This window comes from Artemia sp. Qi Xiang Cuo, chromosome 19, assembly GCF_049724085.1.
Source record: "Artemia sp. Qi Xiang Cuo chromosome 19, ASM4972408v1, whole genome shotgun sequence".
Lineage (NCBI taxonomy): Eukaryota > Metazoa > Arthropoda > Branchiopoda > Anostraca > Artemiidae > Artemia > Artemia sp. Qi Xiang Cuo.
The window spans coordinates 40,622,759-40,644,895 of NC_142812.1; the positions used below are offsets into that span (position 1 = coordinate 40,622,759).

General features: G+C 35.4%; 1 protein-coding gene across 3 annotated transcripts in view; it reads right to left on the bottom strand.

Moving 5' to 3' along the window:
- The window catches only part of Su(var)3-3 (lysine-specific histone demethylase Su(var)3-3), a 69,328-nt gene extending 49,534 nt beyond the window's left edge, over window positions 1–19,794 (bottom strand). Inside the window, exons 1-4 of one of the 3 annotated variants that reach the window (XM_089105611.1) lie at window positions 19,779–19,794; window positions 11,696–11,864; window positions 6,897–6,972; window positions 1,139–1,234 (exon numbers count right to left, since the gene is read on the bottom strand). In XM_089105611.1, the coding sequence (XP_088961737.1) occupies window positions 1,139–1,234; window positions 6,897–6,972; window positions 11,696–11,848 (325 nt within the window). In that variant the 5' untranslated portion in view covers window positions 11,849–11,864; window positions 19,779–19,794. Of the gene's footprint in view, window positions 1–1,138; window positions 1,235–6,896; window positions 6,973–11,695; window positions 11,865–19,455; window positions 19,485–19,778 lie in introns of those variants that run through there. The other 2 variants (XM_089105610.1, XM_089105609.1) reach the window with 2 other exon arrangements.
- Window positions 19,795–22,137: the final 2,343 nt, after the last annotated feature.

Genomic DNA, 22,137 nt, shown 5'->3' on the forward strand with positions numbered 1-22,137 from the left:
CCTAATAGTTTGTTTTGAATTATATAGAACGCTCCAGCGAGCCTAATAGTTTGTTTTGAACTATATAGAACGTTTCAGCGAGCCTAATAGTTTATTTTTGAATTATACAGAACGTTCCAGTTACCCTAATAGTTTATTTTCGAATTGTATAGGACGTTCCGGTGAGCCTAATAGTATGTTTTGAATTATATAGAATGTTCCAGTGAGCCTAATAGTTTATTTTCTAATTATATAGGACGTTCCAGTGAGCATAATAGTTTGTTTTGAATTATATAGAACGTTCCAGTGAGCCTAATAGTTTGTTTTGAATTATATAGAACGCTCCAGCGAGCCTAATAGTTTGTTTTGAATTCTATAAAACATTCCAGTGAGCCTAATAGTTTGTTTTGAATTTTATAGAACGTTCCCGTGAACCTAATAGTTTGCTTTGAATTTTATGGAACCAATAGGCATCTTCAATTCTTTTCGATGAGCTATTGTGCCCCTTCACATTTGTAAGAGGTCATTAGTCTGTGGTCACATTTCTGGGGGCTACAAGTACATGACAAGCTCAACAACTGGTAGTCTAATTGTATTTATTATCCAAAAGGGAGTGACCATTAATCAACTACACACAGTAATTCTTAAATATTTTTATTGTTTAAATTCGTGGGGAAAAACAGCAGTTTCGTCGAAAGGTAAACAAATTTTATTAAGAAAATATGAAATAAATCGTTCTGAACACGACGACCTGTTCTCCATAATTGTTATTGAATTCGACTGTTTTATTTGGAAAACTGGGGCGGTGATACATAGGACAGTTTACAAAACATTCCCAGAACGTAGAATTGAAATGACTTTGTTTTCCATATTTTGTTTAATGTCTTTCTGAAGAAAAGAAAAACGTTTTTGCTGTTCAAACGTAGAAATAGTTAATTTTATGCCTCGAGCCAGTGCCCTTCCTTTTCCTTACTTCTTTTTTATAGTTTCTTCTTTTTTATAGTTTTTCTTTTAAATACAAATAATTTTGGATTATAGCCCCTTCCCTTCTAAAAAGGGTATTTTTGAGACTTGACCCCCCCCCCCCACTACACACACACACACACACACACACACACACACACATGCAAATTTACATTGTGCTAATGTGATTACTTACCATTTTCTTCTTCGCTATCATGGATTTTTTTGGTCACTTCTTCTTTTACAGTTGTGGACCTTGTCACAGTAATAACCTTCCTTTCAATCTTTTCACCTGTAACAAAAACAAAAAGAGAAGACAAAACTAAACAAAGAGGATTGGGTTCAATAAAAAATTCTAAAACAATTGCAATTATGTAATTTAAGAAAATCACCATCGTCTTCGTGTTCAAGCTTGTCCGCAAAAGAAGAGATGTGTACCTGGTTCCGGGCTCCCCACCAAATTTGAGGTTTTTCCAAAATTTTTCTGTAATTCATCAGTTTTCGATTTAGACAAAATTACCAATTGCTAACATTTGTTTGTTTTGATCTATTCATGAGATTAATTCGACTCGCTAAGGCAGGCTACCACTTTTTGATTACCTTTGGCATACAACCATACACTTTTTTTTTCATTTGATACATCTCTGCTTACCAAACGTGCAACCTGTTAAATTTTTATAGGAAAAAAAAATCTATGTTTCTTTACTATCAAACGAGGCAGCCTATTAATTATAAGCGTTATGATGAATTGTAGGTTCAGAGATTTAACATAAGGCGATTTACTTAAGTCACAGAATAATTTTAGGAAAAAAGTCTAGGCTACTTCTCTATACTGTCAAACGAGGTAAAAGCTAATTAATTACAAGTATTGTGATGAATTTTTAAAAAATTAAGAGATGAAGGCTGTTTCATTGGATACCCTGAGGATTAAAGACTCTATGGGACTATTTTTCTTAACAATCTGTAGATTTAGAGACTTCAAATGAGCTCACAATCAGAGCCATAAGGCACAATCAGCTGGACTGGGAGCTCAAATATCAGTTCCCCAGCCAGATTTTATATCACCAAATTAAAAAATGCCTTCACAAAGGTTAAATACTTGTTTGTTGTTTCAGACCGCAGGGAAAAGAATCGGCCAGCCAAATTGTGTTTGAAATAAATAAGAGTTTCATGTTTATGCAGAGGTAAAAATTTACTATTGGGGATTCCTCTTTTGCTTTCAAGAACTCTAATTTCAAATGATACATGATAATTCACAAACCGACATTGCATGACAAAATTCACAGTTTTATGTTGTTTATTTAGCATAAAGCTTAGTTCTGACATGAGTTGAACATTTACGCCGGTAGTTGGCTTTTTGGTCACCTATGAAAAGTCTTGATGAAGATAAATATTGGTTTCACTTCTGTTTCAGATCAGTTTTTTAATCTTCTCTGGTCAATTAGATCAAGAATATAATAAAACTAAAAAAAAATTATGATAGTGTAAAATTGTGTTATTGGCATCCCACTCAATTTTCAATTAGACAGAACCAGCGGGAATTAGCACATCAGCATCGCTTGGTTGCTTCACAAAATTTACCATCGTCTGCCACAACGTAGCTTCAAGCTCGGAACTGATAGGAGTCGAACTTTGCTTCGATAGCAGAATTTCTTGCAGTCCAATGAAAAAAAATGCCTTCAAGCAAACAAATATTTGGTTTACTTTTGTTTGTGATGGTAGTTGAACAATTCGTTTCTCTGCCCAACAATATAGATATAAGCTTCTTCTGCAGGCACCAGTAAAAACGTATAATTGGCATTCCACTTTCAGGAATTTCGCATTTAATTCAACATCCAGCCAGAATTCGCAACCCAACATCTCTTGGTCTTTTTCCAGGTGACGCAACTATCTGAATTCAGTTTAGTATGGTTTGTATTCCCTATGCGTGTTTTGGTATTTTCTGCCTTCCTACGGTTTTAGTGCATCAACAAACCACAAACATTTTGCTCTTTTATCAATCTACCGAATTATGTTTTTGAAACCCCTATTAATTTTTAGCAGGAAGAACTGACGAGTTTCACAATTGAGTAAAAAGTGTTGTTCTTTTTTAACGTGATTTTGCCGAAGAGAGAAGTGAAATTTTTCAACTTTAAATTGAAACAGAAGCAAACTGAATAGTTGACCACATAGAGCTCTTTTTCACTGGACACCTCAAAATCCGGCACTCAATGTGACATCCGATCCCTGTCAGAGCATAGTATTGAGTTAGGCTCTGAAATGAGTCCAATTCCGGTTTGATAGACAAAATTATCGGACAGAGCTTATTTTACTCCAGCATAATTGAGATTTACCAACTATTACTAAGAACTCACCACAGTACCAAGACACCTGAGGCTGACACAGCTACGCACACTCCTCCTTCATCCCAATCTGTTCAAAGCCTGCCTCTTTACAGCCTCTCAGGAAGTTACCATTTCCCTTAAATCTTTCTTATGACTTCCTCCCACCCCAGCCACGGACCACCTGCTTTCCGTTTTGCCCTAGACGGTTGGCCAAAAAAGGGAACCTTCGGCCATATGTAATCTTTCATCAGCAGAACGTGCCCTAGCCACCTCAACCTTTCTCTCACTATAGCCCTAGAAAGCGGGATTGAACCACACTTTTCGTACTGCCTACTGTTTGAGATACGGTCAGTCAGCCGGGTACCCAGAACAATCCGTAGGCAATTTCCCTGGAAAACATCTAACATATCTTCATCCACTCTTCGGAGCGCCCATGCTTCAGAACCATATTTTACCACTGTAGCTTCCAATATTCTAATCTTAGTTTGCAGACTTATCTTCTTATTCTTCCAAACTTTTTTTAACTGTAAAAAAACACCCTGAGCCTTGGCTTCTACGTGTAACATCTTCACTGCTTCCACCGTCTTTACTAATAATACTACCAGAAAGTGAAGCTATCCAGTTGATGAATCTTTTAGCTACCCAACGTCACTTTTTCATCTTCACTTATTCCTAGCCTTAGCGAAAGTATTTTCTCCCCATTTGATTACATGTTCTCCCATTGTCTTCCTGTGCTCATTAAGACAAAATCCATCAAAATGATCCATATAAAGGGGGATAGAACACACCCCTGCTTAACTCATGCCTTAATACGAAACTAGTTGCTAATCTTATCACCTACCTTAAGCGCAGCAGTGTTATTCTCGTCCCTTCTAGAATCGGGACTAACCCTAAGGCGTATGTGTTATTGGAGTCAGTTCAAGATTTTTGCTTAGTTATTGAATAAGAAACAGGTTTTGAAAGGCACACTGTCTGAAACGCTTCAACTAATTACGAGATGACAAGCTACAAAATGCCTTGTAAACTCGGGTGACACCAAACACTCTAGACAGTTCGCTAAAGACTTAAGCCAGGCAGACCAAGTGTCGTCAGAACCTTTTCAAAGTTACGTTGATCCAAGCGTTGATATCACAATCAAGTCACAGAAAAAGAAAATCTAATGATAGAACTTTTTGCCCAAACCAGGGGGGGGGGGGCGATCGGAACTAATCACTTTAATGTAGATTTAATCACAGACTAATGACAAATTAGATTTAAATTTTTTTAATCAAAATTTGAATCAAAATAATACCTAATAAAATTCATTTTTGCTTTAATTAAAGTTCATCATCAATTCCTGTTTTGTTGGCCATAAATATTGCAGAATGAACTTAGACAAATACAGCTGTTATTCGAACTTAGTCCAATAATGACTCTAAAACTTAGAAAATACAAGAACATAGCTCGGTCAGACAATTGACGAATATTGCATATCGCAGCAGCTTTGTCTGTGCAAATCTAGGGTTGGGGTGGAATATCTGGCCCCCATCCCTTCCTCCCTTTAAGCAATGCGTCGTCAATATAGCAAGATAATTTTTTTTTTTGCTTTGTTAGAACAGTACTGAAATCAAAAGTAAGGAACAGGTATTGTTACCAATTCTATCATTCTTAACCAAAGCTGAGTTATCTTTATTTCAAAATAACAAAAAGAAGGTAAAATCCTGTAAAATTGAAACCCCATTCAATATTGTATTTGGCAATTTTCATTGGCATTCTACCGTGGCTGGGTTGCTACCCACGGTGCTAATGTACTATTTTTGGTACTTTTTTTTATCTGCAGTGGTTCATTTTATATGGTACCTTTTGGTTAATTTTGACAAAAATGAGCAACTTCTATTTAATTCTGGTACCTATTGACCGGGTCTGTGAAAAATCAAATATTAACTGGAGAAGCAGCACTCCTAAAGCAGTTTTTCACTTAAAACAGTTTTATTGTCCAATTAATTAATCATAGCAAATACTTTAATGGCCTGTCCCTAAAATCGTCCTCAGCAGGGGAAAATTTTTCAAATATTCCTTAGAAGGGTAAAAGTTTCACTACTTTATTTGTGTGTACAAAATACCCATTTTTAAGGTGATCTCTCTTCAACAATCTAATATTCTCTTGATACTTTATATGGACATAATTTTATATGTTTTATAAAGTTTAGGCAAATTGTAGCATGCAATAAGGACCAGTTGGATAATAGAACTATATGATTAGGAGTAACTTAAAATACAAGGGAGATAACAAAACAAAAATGCCATGTTTGCATTTTTATGATTGGATAATCCTTTACCCACTACCCCGATGTTTCGTAGACTAGTTCAACTTTTGGTTTTCAATAAAAACATAGCAAAAACTTAATATACCAGGCAACCAGGCCATAATGTGGCCCAAAAACTATAGGGCAGCACATTTTTACGTAAGTCCTGGTCTCTAAAACTTTCTGAGGAGACAAATCACAAGTAAACTATTAAACATACAATTGACAACTAGAAAATCAAGATATTAAGTAGACATTAACCTTCAGGCTTCCTTCATGGCCTGACGATTATAAATAAGCCTTAATACATTTTGAAAGCTCTTCAAAACAAAATATATCAAAACATATTCTTATTTCTTTTATTTTAGCACCATGGAAAACAACACTTTTCTATTTATTTCTATAAAATATGAATCTTAGTATTTTCCCTTCCAGTTAAGGGGCCAAAACCGTCATGAAGATTAAGATCATATACCTTGATGCGTTTTGCTTATCAAGTTGCTGTGGGTCAATGATGATTACCATGCCTACATGCATTGTGAATATTCTTGGTAATACCTGACATTCGGTGAGCCTCCCCCCTAAAAAAAATTCAAACGACTGAGATCTATATAATAAAAAAAATACATACACACAGATTTATGCTTGTATAACATTGGTCCCACTCCTAGAAACAAATATACAACATGTTTGACTCTGTATCTGATTTATCAGATACTTATCCCCCCCCTTCTTGCTATGGTATGTTTGGATATATTTATTTCATGGAGGGAGGGGGCGCAAAGAAAAAACACGAAAAATTGGGCAAACTATACAAACAAGGGAGAAAATTACTGGACACCTCATAGACATACTGACTTTCAGGGAGAAAAGGGAGGCAGCATGGAGGCCTTGTTTTGAGTTTTTCCACGGTGCTATACGCACTGTTCCGGTAGCAAAGACCAATTTAACTCCCATTTTATCATATAGTACCTCTTTGTGAGAGTCCAGAAAAAGACTCTACTTTGATGTTACTTAAAAATGTATGAGGGCGGAAAAGACTTGGCGCTGGGCATTTGTACAAGGGTGTGCTCTCATTAAGAAAACATCTATTGCAGTAACAATATATGAAGCTGTTATTTTCTTTTGTAAATTTGTCAACTGCTATTAAGTTTACTTAACTCTTTTTAAATTATTTCTGATTTTTTATCCAACAATTTATACATGTTTTTGTTAGACCTTTACCTTGGAGGGAGTTTTTTTTTCTTATAAAACAGAAGGTGTTTTAACTTGTAATAACCTTATTCGAGGAAGAATAGCCCTACGCGCCAAGGTAGAGCACTTTCAATGGATTGTTGCTACTTACCTGCTGTTAGATTACACGTTGACAATCCACTCTCAGAATCTGTGACTGAATCGTCCACCTCATCTGACATGCCATTCTACAAAAGGGGTTTTAGTAAAAAAAAAACCGAACACTTCTCAGACGGGTTATAATCCATTCAAGTCAAAACTAAATCAATATAAAACATCTATGGTTTGTTAACATAAACTAAAATTTCTACTAACATATTAGATATATGGCATTATAACATTTCCAAAAGGGTCAAAATGTCTGCTCTTTTAGATGCTTCATTTTAGGCTCTAAGCTAAGCCACAAAAGAAAAACTATGCAAACCATTTTGATTTTGAATACTTCAGCTAAAAATTGATTAATTATAGAAGGTGTTTGATTACTGGAAATGAAAACTGATAAAACAACAGCTTATGTCCACTGATAACAACTGAAAAGTCGGAATATTCGTTAATATTCTTTGATTTTGCTTAATTTCAATGTCTTGAAATTACCCGCTCCATTTTTTCATTATTCAATTGTTGGGGGAAGGGTTTGGTAAGTTCAGTTCTCTCTAATTGATCAGATAAGCCCCAGGAAATTCTGGGAGAAATCATGCAGCACCCCACGTTTTGTACCCTTTCCTTCCCTCCAAGGATCAGGATTGTGTGCATGTATGTACGTATAGTACTTACATACATAAAAATTCTATAAGACCCTCAGCATTTTTCCACCAGGTGACCATTACATTATCATCACAACAAGAAACAAATCTTTCTTCCATATTCTTTTCTTTTTCTTGCTTTTTGACCTCATCAATTTGAACAACTCATAGGCTATGTCTTAAATTATGAATAAGCAAAATTGATATTCTGATATCCTCAGGAAGGGCAGGATTATGCATAGTCTTTTTGGACAAAATAGGCTAAATCTTTGCTTGAAATATGTTTCTCATCCAAATTTAAAAAACATAAATCTTGTATATATTGCCATTTGTCAGTCTATATTGGACATCAAAAGATGTCTTTGATTGAAAAAATTGGTTATATCCATAATATGAGATTGTTACTTGAAACTGGTGGCATGATGTTGCAAAATAAACCATGTATTTTTGCTAAAGATTTCAGTAATTTCACAGCAGTTTAGTAGCAATAGTGTCCAGAAATGTTTTCACAAATAAAAAGCATGCAGAATTTTCTTATATGGCAATAATAATGATATAGAGCAACTTCAGCAAAATTTACCACAAATTGTTTCTTTTGACATTAAATATTACGATTTTGTACAGAGAGGGCAATTTTAAATCCTGTTTCAGTATACTATACCCGTTTTGGGGAATATGCTGCATTTTATCTATTTTAGTAGTTAAAAACATGTACCTGAGGTGCAACCTGATGCTGCGCAATAGGGTGGTTCTTATTTTTCAAAGTAGGATTTCTTCAGCAGGCACCCTCTAATCTTGTTTATATTGTTAAAATACCACAAAATCCTAAAAAAGAGCCAAATATATTAATATTAAGAGGTCCCTACAAGAGGTTAAAGTTTTTGGTTACTGCATGCTCATTGCTCAATGCTGCATGCCTTGCACAGTTTTCAACATTTCAACAGTCAACACTACACTATAATACAGCATGATAGCTTTCTGAACTGCTGGACTTTTTTACTTATTTATCTGCAGGCTTCCCACAATGCATTTCAGCACAGGACGCTATTTTTGTTGCATGCAATGTGAGTGAAAAATGCAAATTTCAGGTTTTTATTAGTTTTATGAACTGCAATATATTAATTATGCTTCACACTGATACAGGTAACTTTATTAATCTCATACTTTGTTAAAGATACACTGACACTGACACAGCAATGAGTGACATCATGGACTGCATGGTTTGTACAAGTGACAGTACTGATGCAATATTAAAACCAACTACAAGAAGTAAAACAGACATATGGCTCATCGGGCAATTATCAAACACTCTGATTTCAACAAAACTACCATTGAAAAAGGAGGTCATGGTGCTATTCTATCACTACAAGCAAGTGACGAACAAGACAGTCTGTGAAGCAGCACATTCCACAGCCAATGACGTTCTTGCAGTTTGGGCAAAGGCACACATTCCAACAAGACTCAAGAAACATGTGGTAAACAAAATTCAGTGACTCTCTAAGGAGTATGACAACCTGAAGAGAAATAAAGAGAAAAAAGTTAAGTATTCTGAGACACTGAAAAAGAAGGAAGAAGAGTGGAAAGTTGGTCTGGACGTTTTGTTTGAGATTACCCACACCAACGCAATGGAAATGATACGTATTCAAGAAGACCGTAAGTTTCTGTTAGCGCAGCGGGAACCAGGACTCTATGGACAGATGGGCAGTGTCGACAAGGTTTTAGAAAGAAAAAGAGCATCATCTCAGAAAAGGAAAGAGTAATAAACAAGAGAAAAGAAAGTGACACTGGAATCATCCTCTGACAGTGTAACTGACAGCAAAAAAGGTCAAGAAATTAAAGACCCTAAAACAGAAGATATAAAACCGTCAACCTCAGCAAAAAGTCAAAAAAGAGGACGAATATACATATTGGATGACAAAATGTCAGCCTGTCTGGATGTGGCTAAAGTTAGTGACCGAAGTGCTGCATTACTTCTTGTTCCGACTCTGCAACACCTTGGTCATGATCCTGCTGAATATAATATCAATCGCTCTTCAATTCGCAGAGACAGGATGAAGCAGCACCAGGTAATAGCCGAAAATCTACAACTGGAGTTTAAACCAACAGTTCCTCTAACTATTCACTGGGATGGAAAACTCCTAGAGGATATCTGCAGCAGACAGATTGTTGATTGCCATCCAATTTTGGTCTCCAGAGTAGGTGTAGATCAGCGTCTTGGTGTTCCAAAGCTAGCCTTGGGAACTGGCCGACCTTCTACAGCAGCAGTTTTTGAAGCAGCTGTGGCTTGGAACATTACAGATAATGTAAAATGCATGTGTTTTGACACCACATCTGTCAATTCCAGTCCAAGAAATGGTGCTTGCATACTTCTGGAACAAAAACTTGACAAGGACATGCTTTGGTTTGCTTGTCGACATCATACCTTAGAAATAGTCTTACAAGCAGTGGTTCTTGATTGCCTTGGTCCTAGAAAAGGCCCAGAGATAACAATTTTCAACCGGTTTAAGAAAACCTGGCAGTTTATTAACAGAGCAGACTTTCAGACGGCTTCATCAGACGAGTGCGTGTTTACAGCTGTTTCACATGTAATCACAGTTATCATAGCATTTGCTGAGATGCAGACACTAGCGTATCAACCCCGTGATGATTACCGTGAGCTTTTGGACTTGACAATCATATTCCTCGGTGGCACGCCATCTAAGAGAATCTCGTTCAGAGCTCCAGCTGGGCTGCATCAAGCAAGGTGGATGGCAAAGGCCATATATACGCTAAAGATCTGGATGTTCAGAAGTCAGTTCAAACTCACGAAAAGGCTCTTGCTGATATTTCAATTCACTGTGATCATCTACGCGAAAGCATGGTTTCAGGCATCGTCAGCACCATCTTCCCCTCGTATTGACCTCCAACTTCTCAAGGACATCTACAGCTACAGAAAAATATCAGAATCGATATCAAAAACTGCCTTGAACAAAATAATACGACATCTATGGTACTTATCAGAGGAATTGGTGGCACTTGCCTTCTTTGACAACGACGTATCAAATGACACCAAACATTATATGGTTACGGCTCTGCAAACATCAGGAGCAGAGCACCCTCTGAAGAGAATAACAGTGGACCCATTGACACTCGCGGAGAAGAAGTTAGAAAACTTTGTCACGCAGAATACCAACAGATTCTTCAGCATTACCGGACTGCCTTCATCATTCCTAACTAAGAAAATTGATTTGTGGTCAGTTGACGAAGACTACCAGACAGTTAAAAATATAGTGCACAGCATGAGGGTAATCAATGACATTGCCGAACGTGGTTTTGCACTGATGGATGACTATAACCAACTGCACACAACATCTGAAGAACAGAAACAGTTCCTGTTGCTAGTTGTCAAGGAGTACTGACAGCATTACAGTGATTGAACCAAAAAAACACTGATGAACCAGTCTGAAGCCCATATGTGAACTGTGTAGTTTGACAATTGAAGTGACTGGACACCATTACTATTGCTGGACACTATTGCCAATCCCCTATTTTCTGTTTAGTGTACAGCAACTCAACAGTCACGTCTGATATTATTTAATTAAATGGCATTATTGTGCACTTTTTTTTTATCAAAGCTTGCTTACACATTTCTAATAGTTATGATAGGGACCTCTGAAATTGATAATAATGCTAAAATGCTTGTTTATTGTTCAATTATAATCAGAATGGAATCATTTCAGACCGTGCCCCATAAAAAAAGAGTAAAAATTTTTTTTCGCATTTCCTAAGGACCACCATACTGGGCAATCATGCAAAGGTATACCCTCATCATTGAGGAACATGTTTGTTGTAGTCACAATATAGGGAGCAATTCTTCCTTGTTTTGTACATTTTATTTGAAATTGAAATTTTCCAGCTCTTTTCATGAACTGTTTGAAAACTTCCCTACATTGTTATTTAAAATTGAAATTCAATAATTGTGATACCTTACATAATGCCAATAGAAGCAAATTCTATGATAAGTGCGTTTGATACCCTGTTTTACAGATATTGTTATATATAAAAAAAAAACTGGCCCAGTTTCACCTAGTTTCATCTGGCCCATTCTAATATATTTCATCTTTATATAAATGTTTGGGGTAGGCCTATAGTATTCCCAGCATTAAAATTAAAAAAAAATATTGAATACCTTTGCCCTTTTTTTTCTTGTTTTTCTAGTCTCTTCAGATTCAGTGAGAGGATCAGCTGTGTCCACTTTAGTGATCACAACTGATGACACTTCAGTGATCTCTAAATTTTCATCATTAATCCCTTCATCATCAATTGTTATTACATCACCCATGACTCCTACCTATACCCTGAAATCAGATTTGTGGTTAATGTTCTTTGAGAGGCAAAAGTAATAACATGTAAATGCATTTTTTTACTCACAAAAAAGCTCAGCAACTTACCTTAAATTACAGCAAAGAAATTCTGGTCTTCCAAGCAATCATTGGTTCAAAGCAACTCCTCCTCCCTTTCCCCTGCTTGCTTTCCCTAACTGAGTTTTGTTATGGAAACAAAATCAACAAGGTTAAATCAAGCCAGACTTCTAAGAAAGAGCAAAATCTACAAGATCCAACATAATGAAGTCAACACTAACCATGTATTATCAAGTTGTAACTTTATCACAAAAATAAAGCAAACCAACTGAAAGAATACAAATTTTTACAGTTAACCTTATAGTTGCCAATAAAAATTAACATTTGAAAGAATACAGAAAGGGTAATTTAACTGACATAATTTTTCTAATTAATGCCTTTGCTCCCTCAATATTTGGAAATTTTCATTGCATTTTCTGACACTTTGTATAATGTGGCACATTCATTTTTCAATTACCCCTCCCCCCCCACCCAATAAATTTCTGTTTATACATTAGCTGCAGAGTATTTTCATTTTCTTCAGTTATACATATAATATAACTCTACATTTTTTTTTATCCTCGAATAGCCTCCCCCCCATGCAATAGAAAACTGTCCAGATGATATGTAAGGGCAAGCTTTGATTTCCAAATTCAGATTATTTGATTTGTAAAGGAACCTCTGTTGCCCCTTTTGACATTCTAGTTGCTCTCATTAAAGCATTTGCTAAAGAATTATCATTTCCCCCTCAGATAATTTTCAATAATATAACAAAAACGGGATATTTTCCAAAGAAATGGAAGAAAGGGTTTATTACCCCATTCCAAAAAAAGGAGCAGCTAATGATTTCTCTGGTGTCCGGCCAATCACAGTTACATAATTTTTTAGCAGAATATATGAAAGCTTTGTTGCCGCATGGCTGAAAAAATATCTTTTGAAAGTAACTGATTGAAAGCAACTTGGTAACATCCCTAAGTGTTTGACAGTTCATTACCTCGTTAATTTAATTGATTTTATTTTAAAACACCTGAATGAACCTGGAAAATGAATAAATTTAATTGCAATTGATTTCAGAAAAGCACTTGACCTTGTTGATCACAAAATCCTTTTACAAAAAATGCTGGAAAAAAATATACCCAGCTTTATTATTAAAATCATCAAGAGCTTCTTAACAAATAGAGAGCAAACTGGGAAGTATACAGACCAATTTTTCACTTCTCTGCCAGTTTTTTTGTGGAATTCCACAAGGAACTGTGATTGGGCTGCTGGACTTCCTCCTCATGATAAATGAAATGGCTGCTGAGTTGGAGGACAGATGGAAATACATTGACGACTTGTCCTTAACAGAAATCATATCTAAGGATTCAAAGAGCAATGCTGCTGGTTCCATTGACCAAGTTACCTCAGAGGCAGCTGAACTAAATATGGTTGTGAATAAAAACAAATGCTCAGTCACGACATTTTCTTTTCTTCAGAATACTCAACTGACTTTCGAACCTCCTATTGCTTCCAATCTAATAAGCCATAAAATAACTTTACTTGGTGTGGTGATTTCTTCTGACCTCCCATGGTGGGAGAATACAAAGACAATTGTAAAAAAAAGCTAATGGTGCAATCCAAATGCTAAAAACACTGAAAAATTTTCGAGTTCCTAAGGACAAGCTGAAACTAATATTTTACACTTTCATCTGCCCCTTAGTTGAATATGTTTGTCCAGTTTGGCACTTTGCCCTTACCCAGGGTGAAACTGATAAAAAAGAACGAGTTCAGAAGAGATCACTGCAAATCATTTATGGTAGTTCCCCTCTACCTTACTCCTTTTACCACAAAGAAATTAAACTTGAGTCCCTTTCCTCCCGCCAAGAAAAATTATGCCAAAGATTTGGCTCCTCCCTCCTTCAATATCCCATCCCCCACCTTTTGTCCTTATAAGATCTTGTCCCCCCAGGGAAGTGGCTGAGAAGGTTCCAAAACTAACCTCAGTCCACTGTAACACCATGCGCTACAGTAAAAGCTTTGTACCAAGCTTTGTGAAATATTACAATGATCTCTAGTATTTTTATTGTTCAGTTTATTTTATCCTGATGAAGTTTTATAAGACAATGTTATTCTCAATCTCAAGTGTTTTTATCCTTTAGTTTATTTATCCTGATGAAATTTTATCAGACAACTCTATTTTGATAATTATGACTAAGAGACATCATATTTGGGCTTTGCCCACAAGAACTATGTCTTGTTTTTGAAATAAATGAATTTGGATTATCCACAGAAAGTTGCTGGAGTCACTGCCATACCCATTTCCTCAGCACTGTATTTTCCCTGATGAAGAAAAAACAAAGGATTAATTTGATACTCTGACTTATTTTTTGGTACTTTGATGCAGACAGCTATAAGGGAAGCTTGTAGGCTGAGTTAGCTCTGTGGAGGATAATGTGGATACAGTTTGGAAATTTGGCACCAAAATGTGATAATTTTCCCCACTCTACATCAATTTTTGAAGACTGGTGCAACAATTCCCGTTGCTATGGCTATGTGCAAGCAGTCTTTTACTATGCTCAGAAGAGTGAAATCTTATGCCAGGAGTGCCTCAGGTCAGGAAGAGCTTAATGGATTTACCTTATTATCCATACACAGGGCTGTTCCAGTCAATGCAGAAGACCTTTTGGAGAAACTAGCCCACAACAAAAAAAGGTGGCTTGATTTTATTTTATGATTGCACATTTACAGTGATATCTCATTAAAGAATGTACTTTATATCCTAAAAACTTTATTTTTCCTTTTTAACCAGTACTACCATCCCTCAGTCAAAACATATATCCCTCTCCAAAAATTATTGCTGGGTATGCCCCTGATTTTGGCACTATTTTGTAGTGTAGCACTATAGCATTTTGTTGTGTGCTACATTGATTGTAGCACTTTTCCTCTTATATGATCAAATTGAAAATATGGACACATAAAATGCAACTAAAGGATGTGTGTCATGTCAAAATATATGTCAGAATGTTTTTTAGGCATGGCAATAATCAAAATACATTTAGATACAGGATATCCTTGTTCATATACATTTTCTCATTCAGCCCTCTGATCAGCTCAGGATATATTTTTATTCTTTTGCATTAAAAGAGATTAAAAAATTCACCTAAAACCAATATAAGTACACTTAAACAAACCATACACATATTGCAACATGCATTTTTTTTTTTTTTAAGTAGCACTGAAAATTCCTGTGTGGCACACCAATTTGGGCAATTGTAGCACTTTAGGAACTGACTGTGGTGGCAACCCTGAGTACTGCCCAAGAAAAACACAACATAGCTTCAATGTTTATTTGTTTGTTTTTTTTTTAGACCAGGCCACTTTGTATGGAAGGAATTATTTTAGAAACCTTTGAGACTCATTAGATCAGAAATAGAAATTTCTAGTGCCTTTTTTTAAGAGTAAAAGATTATTGGAAGGCAACAACCATCCCCCTTCCCACAACCATTTTGGCTATATGGCCTGCCTTAATGTCCAAATAGATCAGATAACCAATGCTAGATAGTCATATTGTTTATACCAGTCTCTAAAGATGACAGAACCCCCTAGTGCCTCCATGACAAGGGTTGTAAATTATGCAAGTTGCCTATTCTTTACATCTAAGTTTTGTTATTGGGAAGAAAGGTATTTTTTAAAGAAAAAGTATACAAAGTTAAAACTTTCAGAGAATGTTAAACTAAATCAAACTACACTATGTGCATTCAAGTTTTCAAAAGAGCATACCTGAACCCTCTCAGGAATGGCTAAGGGTAATTTGAAAGTTTCAGGGCATGTTGAACTAAGAAAAAAGCACTATGTGCATCCAAATTGCCAAAAGAATGTTAATAGTATTGTGTCACAGCTTTCAGAACATCTTGACCAAAATCAAATAGTACTATGTGCTAACTATAGGAGGTTGAAACTTTCAGGGTATGCTAGAGGAATGTTGAAATAAATAAAAAGACATCACATGTATCCAGGTTGTCAACAGGGCAAATGTACAACACTTCAGGAATGGCTAAAGGTATTGAGTTGAAACTTTCAGTGAATGCAGAGGGAGTGTGGAACAAAATCCAAAGACATCTTGTGCATTCATGTTGTTGAAAATCTTTAATATCCTAAGAATGACTGAGGGCTTCAAGTTGAAATTTCTGGAAGTGCTGAACTAAATCAGAAGACATTATGTAGGCTACATCCAGTATGTCAAAAGAACATATCTACAATATCTTAGGAAAAGAAAAGGATATTTAGTTCAAACTTTCAGGGAATGTTGAGGGCATTGAACTAAAGCAAAACACTGTATGCATAATGGTTGGCAAAAGACCATATCTGTAATACTTCAGCAAGGCAAATTGAGGACAACTCAGATGGCACTTTGTTTACCTAAGAACCTTGATTTTTAGGAAGATTTTTACATTTAGTCAAAATGCAATCTTTAAGCAGTCTAATATAGAAAGGCAAAAAATACCAGAATTTAATTGAAATGTTTTATATTGAACCTAATAGAGGCAAATCAATAATTGTAAATTATATAACTGTACCAATGTTGATCAAATATTGGTCCTGACAAAATGCAGTTTTTAAGTTTACAAAATGTGGTAAATTTCTAGTGGGCCTTATAATTTAGCTAAGATGAAAATGAAAATGCCATTTGATGCCTTTTTTTATGCTCTTTCATAACTCAATAATTGCTTCAGGGGCTAATTGCATCTTGAGCCCTTAAAGGGGCCCCAAAGGTATTTCATTTTTTAAACCACACAAAGAAGTTATCAACACTTGTTAAGTTCTTGAAAAGTATATCACTAGTTTATAAATAACTTGTTCAAGAGTAATACATTCTAAAAATACTTATTTATAACAATTCAAACCTCATCTACTAGGCAACTCAAATATAAACTGTTTTCATACCATATCAAGTTTTTTTTAATGCCATCCACAAAAATAGAGCTGAATTTTGCAATTTGAAACTTTGCCATCACCAATTCAGGGTATATATTTGCACATTAGGGAGGTGGGAGTGGGTAAATTTCATGGTAAATTTGCAGCAGGCCATATAATTTAGCTAGGGTGAAAGTGAAAACATCATTTGACATCATTTTTATGCTCTTTCATTATTAAAATAAAACACCTTCAGGCTTCTTTAAGGGCTCAAGATACAATCAGTTCCAGAAGCAATCATTGAATTATGAAAGAGCCTAAAAAAGGCATCAAATGACATTTTCACTTTCATCATAGCTATATTATGAGGCCCACTAGAAATTTAACAAAATGTTATGTCTTCTGACATTTACTCAAAAACACATCCTTTAACAAAAAAGATGGCCTAAAACAGAAAAAAAGAAAAAAGATTGTCAAATTTATTTGATATTTTTTATCCAACTTAATCATGACAAATCAGTATTTCTAGATTAAGCCTATATAACTTGAACAAAATGGATTTATTATCAAATAGTAATTTTGAAACCAATGCTTTAACTCTTTTTTATACAGAAAAAAAATGTACATCCCACCATCATTTACATTCATACTTAGTAGAGTATATGTAGCAGGCAGCAGTAAAGGCAGAAGGCTGCATTCATTTTGACACAATTCTTGAAGACATCTCTGCATTCTGGGAGCATATTTCTAAGTCGTAGTTTTCATTATTTTGCTAATAAAGTATTCTATTTTCATTATTTCTTTTTATTAGGATAAGATATTTATTTCAAAAAATGACTACCACAAGCTCAGAAGGGCCGAAATCACATTTTGGGGTCATATAATAAAAATTTAAATAGGCTTGTTTATTTAACTTAAAAAAATATATTAAGTTAAATAGGCTTGGTTAGGTTAAAATAGGTTTGTTTAGGCTACATACTTAATATAAGCTATGCTTTGCCCCCACCCCAAACCCCCAATGTGCAAATATATAGCCCAAATTTGTTTCTAAACTGTTATATTTTCATCATAATTTTGTCTTAGGTGGGTGGGGGGGGGCAAAGTTTAAACTTAACTTTCATTCACATCAGAAATAAAATTTACCCCCAACCCCCCCCCCCCCCCTAATCTGAAAATATACACCCTGAATTGGTATATATAGGGGTGGAGTAAAATTCATTTCTGACAAAAATGATTATTATATTTGGAAAGAGCATAAAAAAAGGCATTGAGTGATATATTTACAATAAAATGAACAACAAAAAATTTACCAAAAACCATTACTTTTTTCTATGTTTTTTGGTATAAAAGGGTTTAAACATTTGCTTCAAACTTACTATTTCATTATATAATCCATTTTGTTAAAGTTATACAATCTGCAAGTATTAGTTTGTCACAATTAAGTTGGATAAAAATTCAAAACATTTTCTCTGTTTTTTTTAGGCCTACCTGCTATGTTTTTTCTGTTATTTTTCAACATATAGATGAAAGGGCAGTTTTAAGTAGCCTAACAGAATAAGAAGGAAACATAGCAGATTTGCTTTGATTTTTTTTATTTAATTTAAGCTTGGTAAATCAATGTTTGTGAATTAACCTGGCCTATACATTTTCCACAAAATGAATTTATATGGAAATAGTAAGTTTGAAACAAAAGTTATAGGCTAACCCAATTTTATATCAAAAAATTAAAGAAATTATTATTTTCAAGGGTCCTAAAAGGGCTTAGAATTGAATTTGCAAGAAAAGCAATTAGTATGTTCAAAATTGGTATGTGCAATTAAAATGTAAGTCAATAATATGAACAGTGAAATATTTAATATGCCTATTTACTCTTGGCTAGGCTACTTTGGTTTGTAACCTAGGCCTATGAGCCTAGCTTGCTTCATTCAGAAGTAGTCAATCATTGGATACCACCAGCTGGCTCATTTGACAGTGTATACATATCTTTAAATTAGTGAACCAGCCAACCAGTATTTTAAGCATAGGCCTAGGAGTCTAGCTGGACATAAGGAAACATACTAAGAAGACAATTCTTACTCCATAATATGGAGAATAATCCTAGTTGACACATTTTGCTGGGGGCAAGCCTTTATCTTCAATTTGTTCCTTGTTTTTCCAAGAAATTCCTGAATTTCTTAGAAACTATAGCCTATATTCACAGAATGTATACCCACACCCCCTAATGTGCAAATATATACCTAGAATTGCATCCTCATTCTAAATATAACATCCATTTGCATCACAAATGAACTTTACTCCCATAGGCTATTACCCATGTGGTGGATGTCTGTCAATCATTAGGCTAGGCTATATAATAATGATTTGTTGTGCTTTTTCATTTTCCATGGTTGTTTCATGCCAAAAAAGCCAAACTAAGTAAGAGATTCATAATATTTTGCTTAGGCCTATATCCTAAGGCTATTTCTAGCCTTAGCATGTTGGGGTGGAGGCTCATTGGTAAGAGTAGCCTAAGAATTAACTACAAGCTTAGGGGAAAATACAGCCTACTAGTAGTTTATATTCATCTTTACTTATTTCTGGGAAAACCAAATTGTCAGGTCTATGAAAACCCAGCAAAATTGTTGAATCTACCTAAAGCCATAAGCCATTGCCTTACCTACCTAAATCCCTAAGAGTAAGATTATGAATTGTAAATTTCTATTGTGCTAGGCATGTAAATATAGTAATAGCAGGTAGCGCCAAGTTAACTTTTAAACCAGCAAACAAACATAACTAACTATAATTGTCTATGTCCTGTAGTGGCGCAGTGAGTTTGACCTTAGCTTGGTGATACAGGACCCAGAGATCAAAAAAGGCTATAGCAACACACTGAAAGGCTGAAACAAGGACCTTAGTAACCGAGAAGCGTCGCAAATCTGGTGGTTTCTTGCAAAAAATTCCCACTCTAGGGACTGGGAATTTTGAACCTAAAGTACTTACTGATATTGAAAATTGCATGCCTCTGCTTTCATCCGTCATTGTAGCTGTTAATTCTGTAATGCTATTCAAAAACCAAATTTAGAAAAGCACTGTCGATATTATATTGCAAATTCTCGCCTCCTAATTTGTACTATTAGCAAACGTATGAAAAGCGAATTCTACACTTATGACAATATACATATGACGCTTACTATACTTATGACGGTAAAGATGAAGAATGGCAAGTTTGGTGAGTCTTTCCTCAGCAATTGTCTTTTCTTGAACATATCTTCTCAAGGTAGAAAAACTTAGTTTAAGTGATAACACGCTGACGGGTAGGGTCATTAGAATCTACAGGAGTGCTGAAATGTTCGGAAAGTATTAGTATCGCAGTTGCGTTTTGTAAAGTTTCCCCATGTGTTCCAGTCATTCTACACCTGCCTGCATGAATCGTTCTTTGATGAGCATACCGATCTTTTCATATTATCGCTTCTCTGGTTGGGAAAGATTAAAAACTGATGTGGAGGGATCTGAAAGTGATATCACCACTATTTACTTGGTACTTGAAAGTTCCTTTTGTTTGTCAATGGGTCCTTCTCTGCCAATAATTCTTTATTGTCTTTAGGGCCACGAAGACCAATGTTCTGTCGGCAAAAGAAAATAATTGATTCTACAGTCGGTTTCAATCGCGCTCTGTTTTTCACCACTTGTCACCATGACTGATCGTTTATAAGGCTTAAAATGTTGGGTTCAGGTTGTTATTACATTTTAGAAGGAAATGTTCACCTGTGTCAACTGAACCGCAGTGGTACTGATTCTTTTCAGGAAACAACAAGTCGCCGTCTTTTTCAGTTATCTTAGCAAACATCACAAGAAAACTCATTACAAAATTTACAATTGATTGGAGCCTCTAGCCTCTTGGAAGTTAAAAAAACATATTTCTTATAGAATAAGCCCCTCATCCTGTTTGAGAGTGCTAGCCAATGGAATTCTTCCAAGCGTGCAAGATTAAAAATTTCTTTTCTTTCCTTTACTGCTTTTTGACATCTTGTGAACTCAATAGGGGAAGGTGTAGTTAGATGACAGAATCCAAGGTTTCTGAAGTAATTGATATCGTATACGATCAAACAGATTTTCAATTCTATAAATACAGCTTCCGATATAATTTTCGCAGATAGAGTATAGTTTTAATGTTTGTGTTAAACTTGGGACTACAAACTTCAATTCATGCTAACGAATCCCCCACCTTTTCACCACTGTCGTCAAAACTCTGGAATCACTATTAACACAGAAATTCTCATTATTTCTATCTTCAGCTGAAAAGAGATCATCCATTCACCTAGCTTTCGAACAAAAAAAGTTGTTTATAGTTAAATGCTCTTTTCGCCTCGACATTATAGCTGGTTAATATTATCCAAAGATTGTATTCTGTTTGAACCCTTCTAGAATCACCAGTAACCCTAAGGCGTGTCTATTATTGCAGTCATTACATAAAATTTGCTTATCGAAAAAGAAACAGGTTTTGACACACACACTTTTTAAAGCATCAACAATTTACGAGATGTAAAGCTACAAAATACCTGTTACAGGGGGAGGGGATGGCTACGTCATCCCTAGATTTTGTGACTATTTTTTGGGGGGCGGGGGGGGGGGTTCTAGTGAAAAATAATTTTGTTTTGAATTTTCATTTAAAAAATTATAAATTTGCCGCCCCCTCCCTTGATTCTAGAAAATAGATTTCCTCTCTCTCACCCTTAGTTATTGTGAATTGACACCAGTGTGCGTTGGAAAGAAATTAGCTAGTAGAGGTTTCATACGACACAATTTTTGTTCGAGGTGTATTTCGCAAAGATTCAAAGAGTAAATGAAGTGAAAAATCTTTAGCTTGAAGGCTAAGACAATGCTATTGTTTATCGTTGAAATTGTTAATGTACGTATACAATCATTTGAAACTTTTCTTGTCTTTCTTTAAAGTTTTTATTTTATTCACAAACGCATCCTTGCCCAGGGATCAGCTTCTGTAGTATTCATAGAGCATTTTAACAGCGAACTATTTGACGATTGTCTATCTACGAAGGATCTGAAGCATCTATGTGACAGCTGCAACGATAATCTAAGGGGCTGTGCAAGGGCATATGCACTATTTTCACTCAGGGGGTGGGGTGTAGGGCACACAAGAAAAAAAATGCACCAATACTTGTTGATATGCATTTTTACGAGTCGGACAACAATTTCAAGATAGGTGGTAGGCAAACTTACTTACATTACTTACTTTCGGCGGGAACCAGACGAAGAACTGTCCTGCCCGGCACCAATAGACTTTGGGATTACGTCCAATGACCACTTCGATCTGTCGGTTGCAACTTTCCTGGCGATTTTC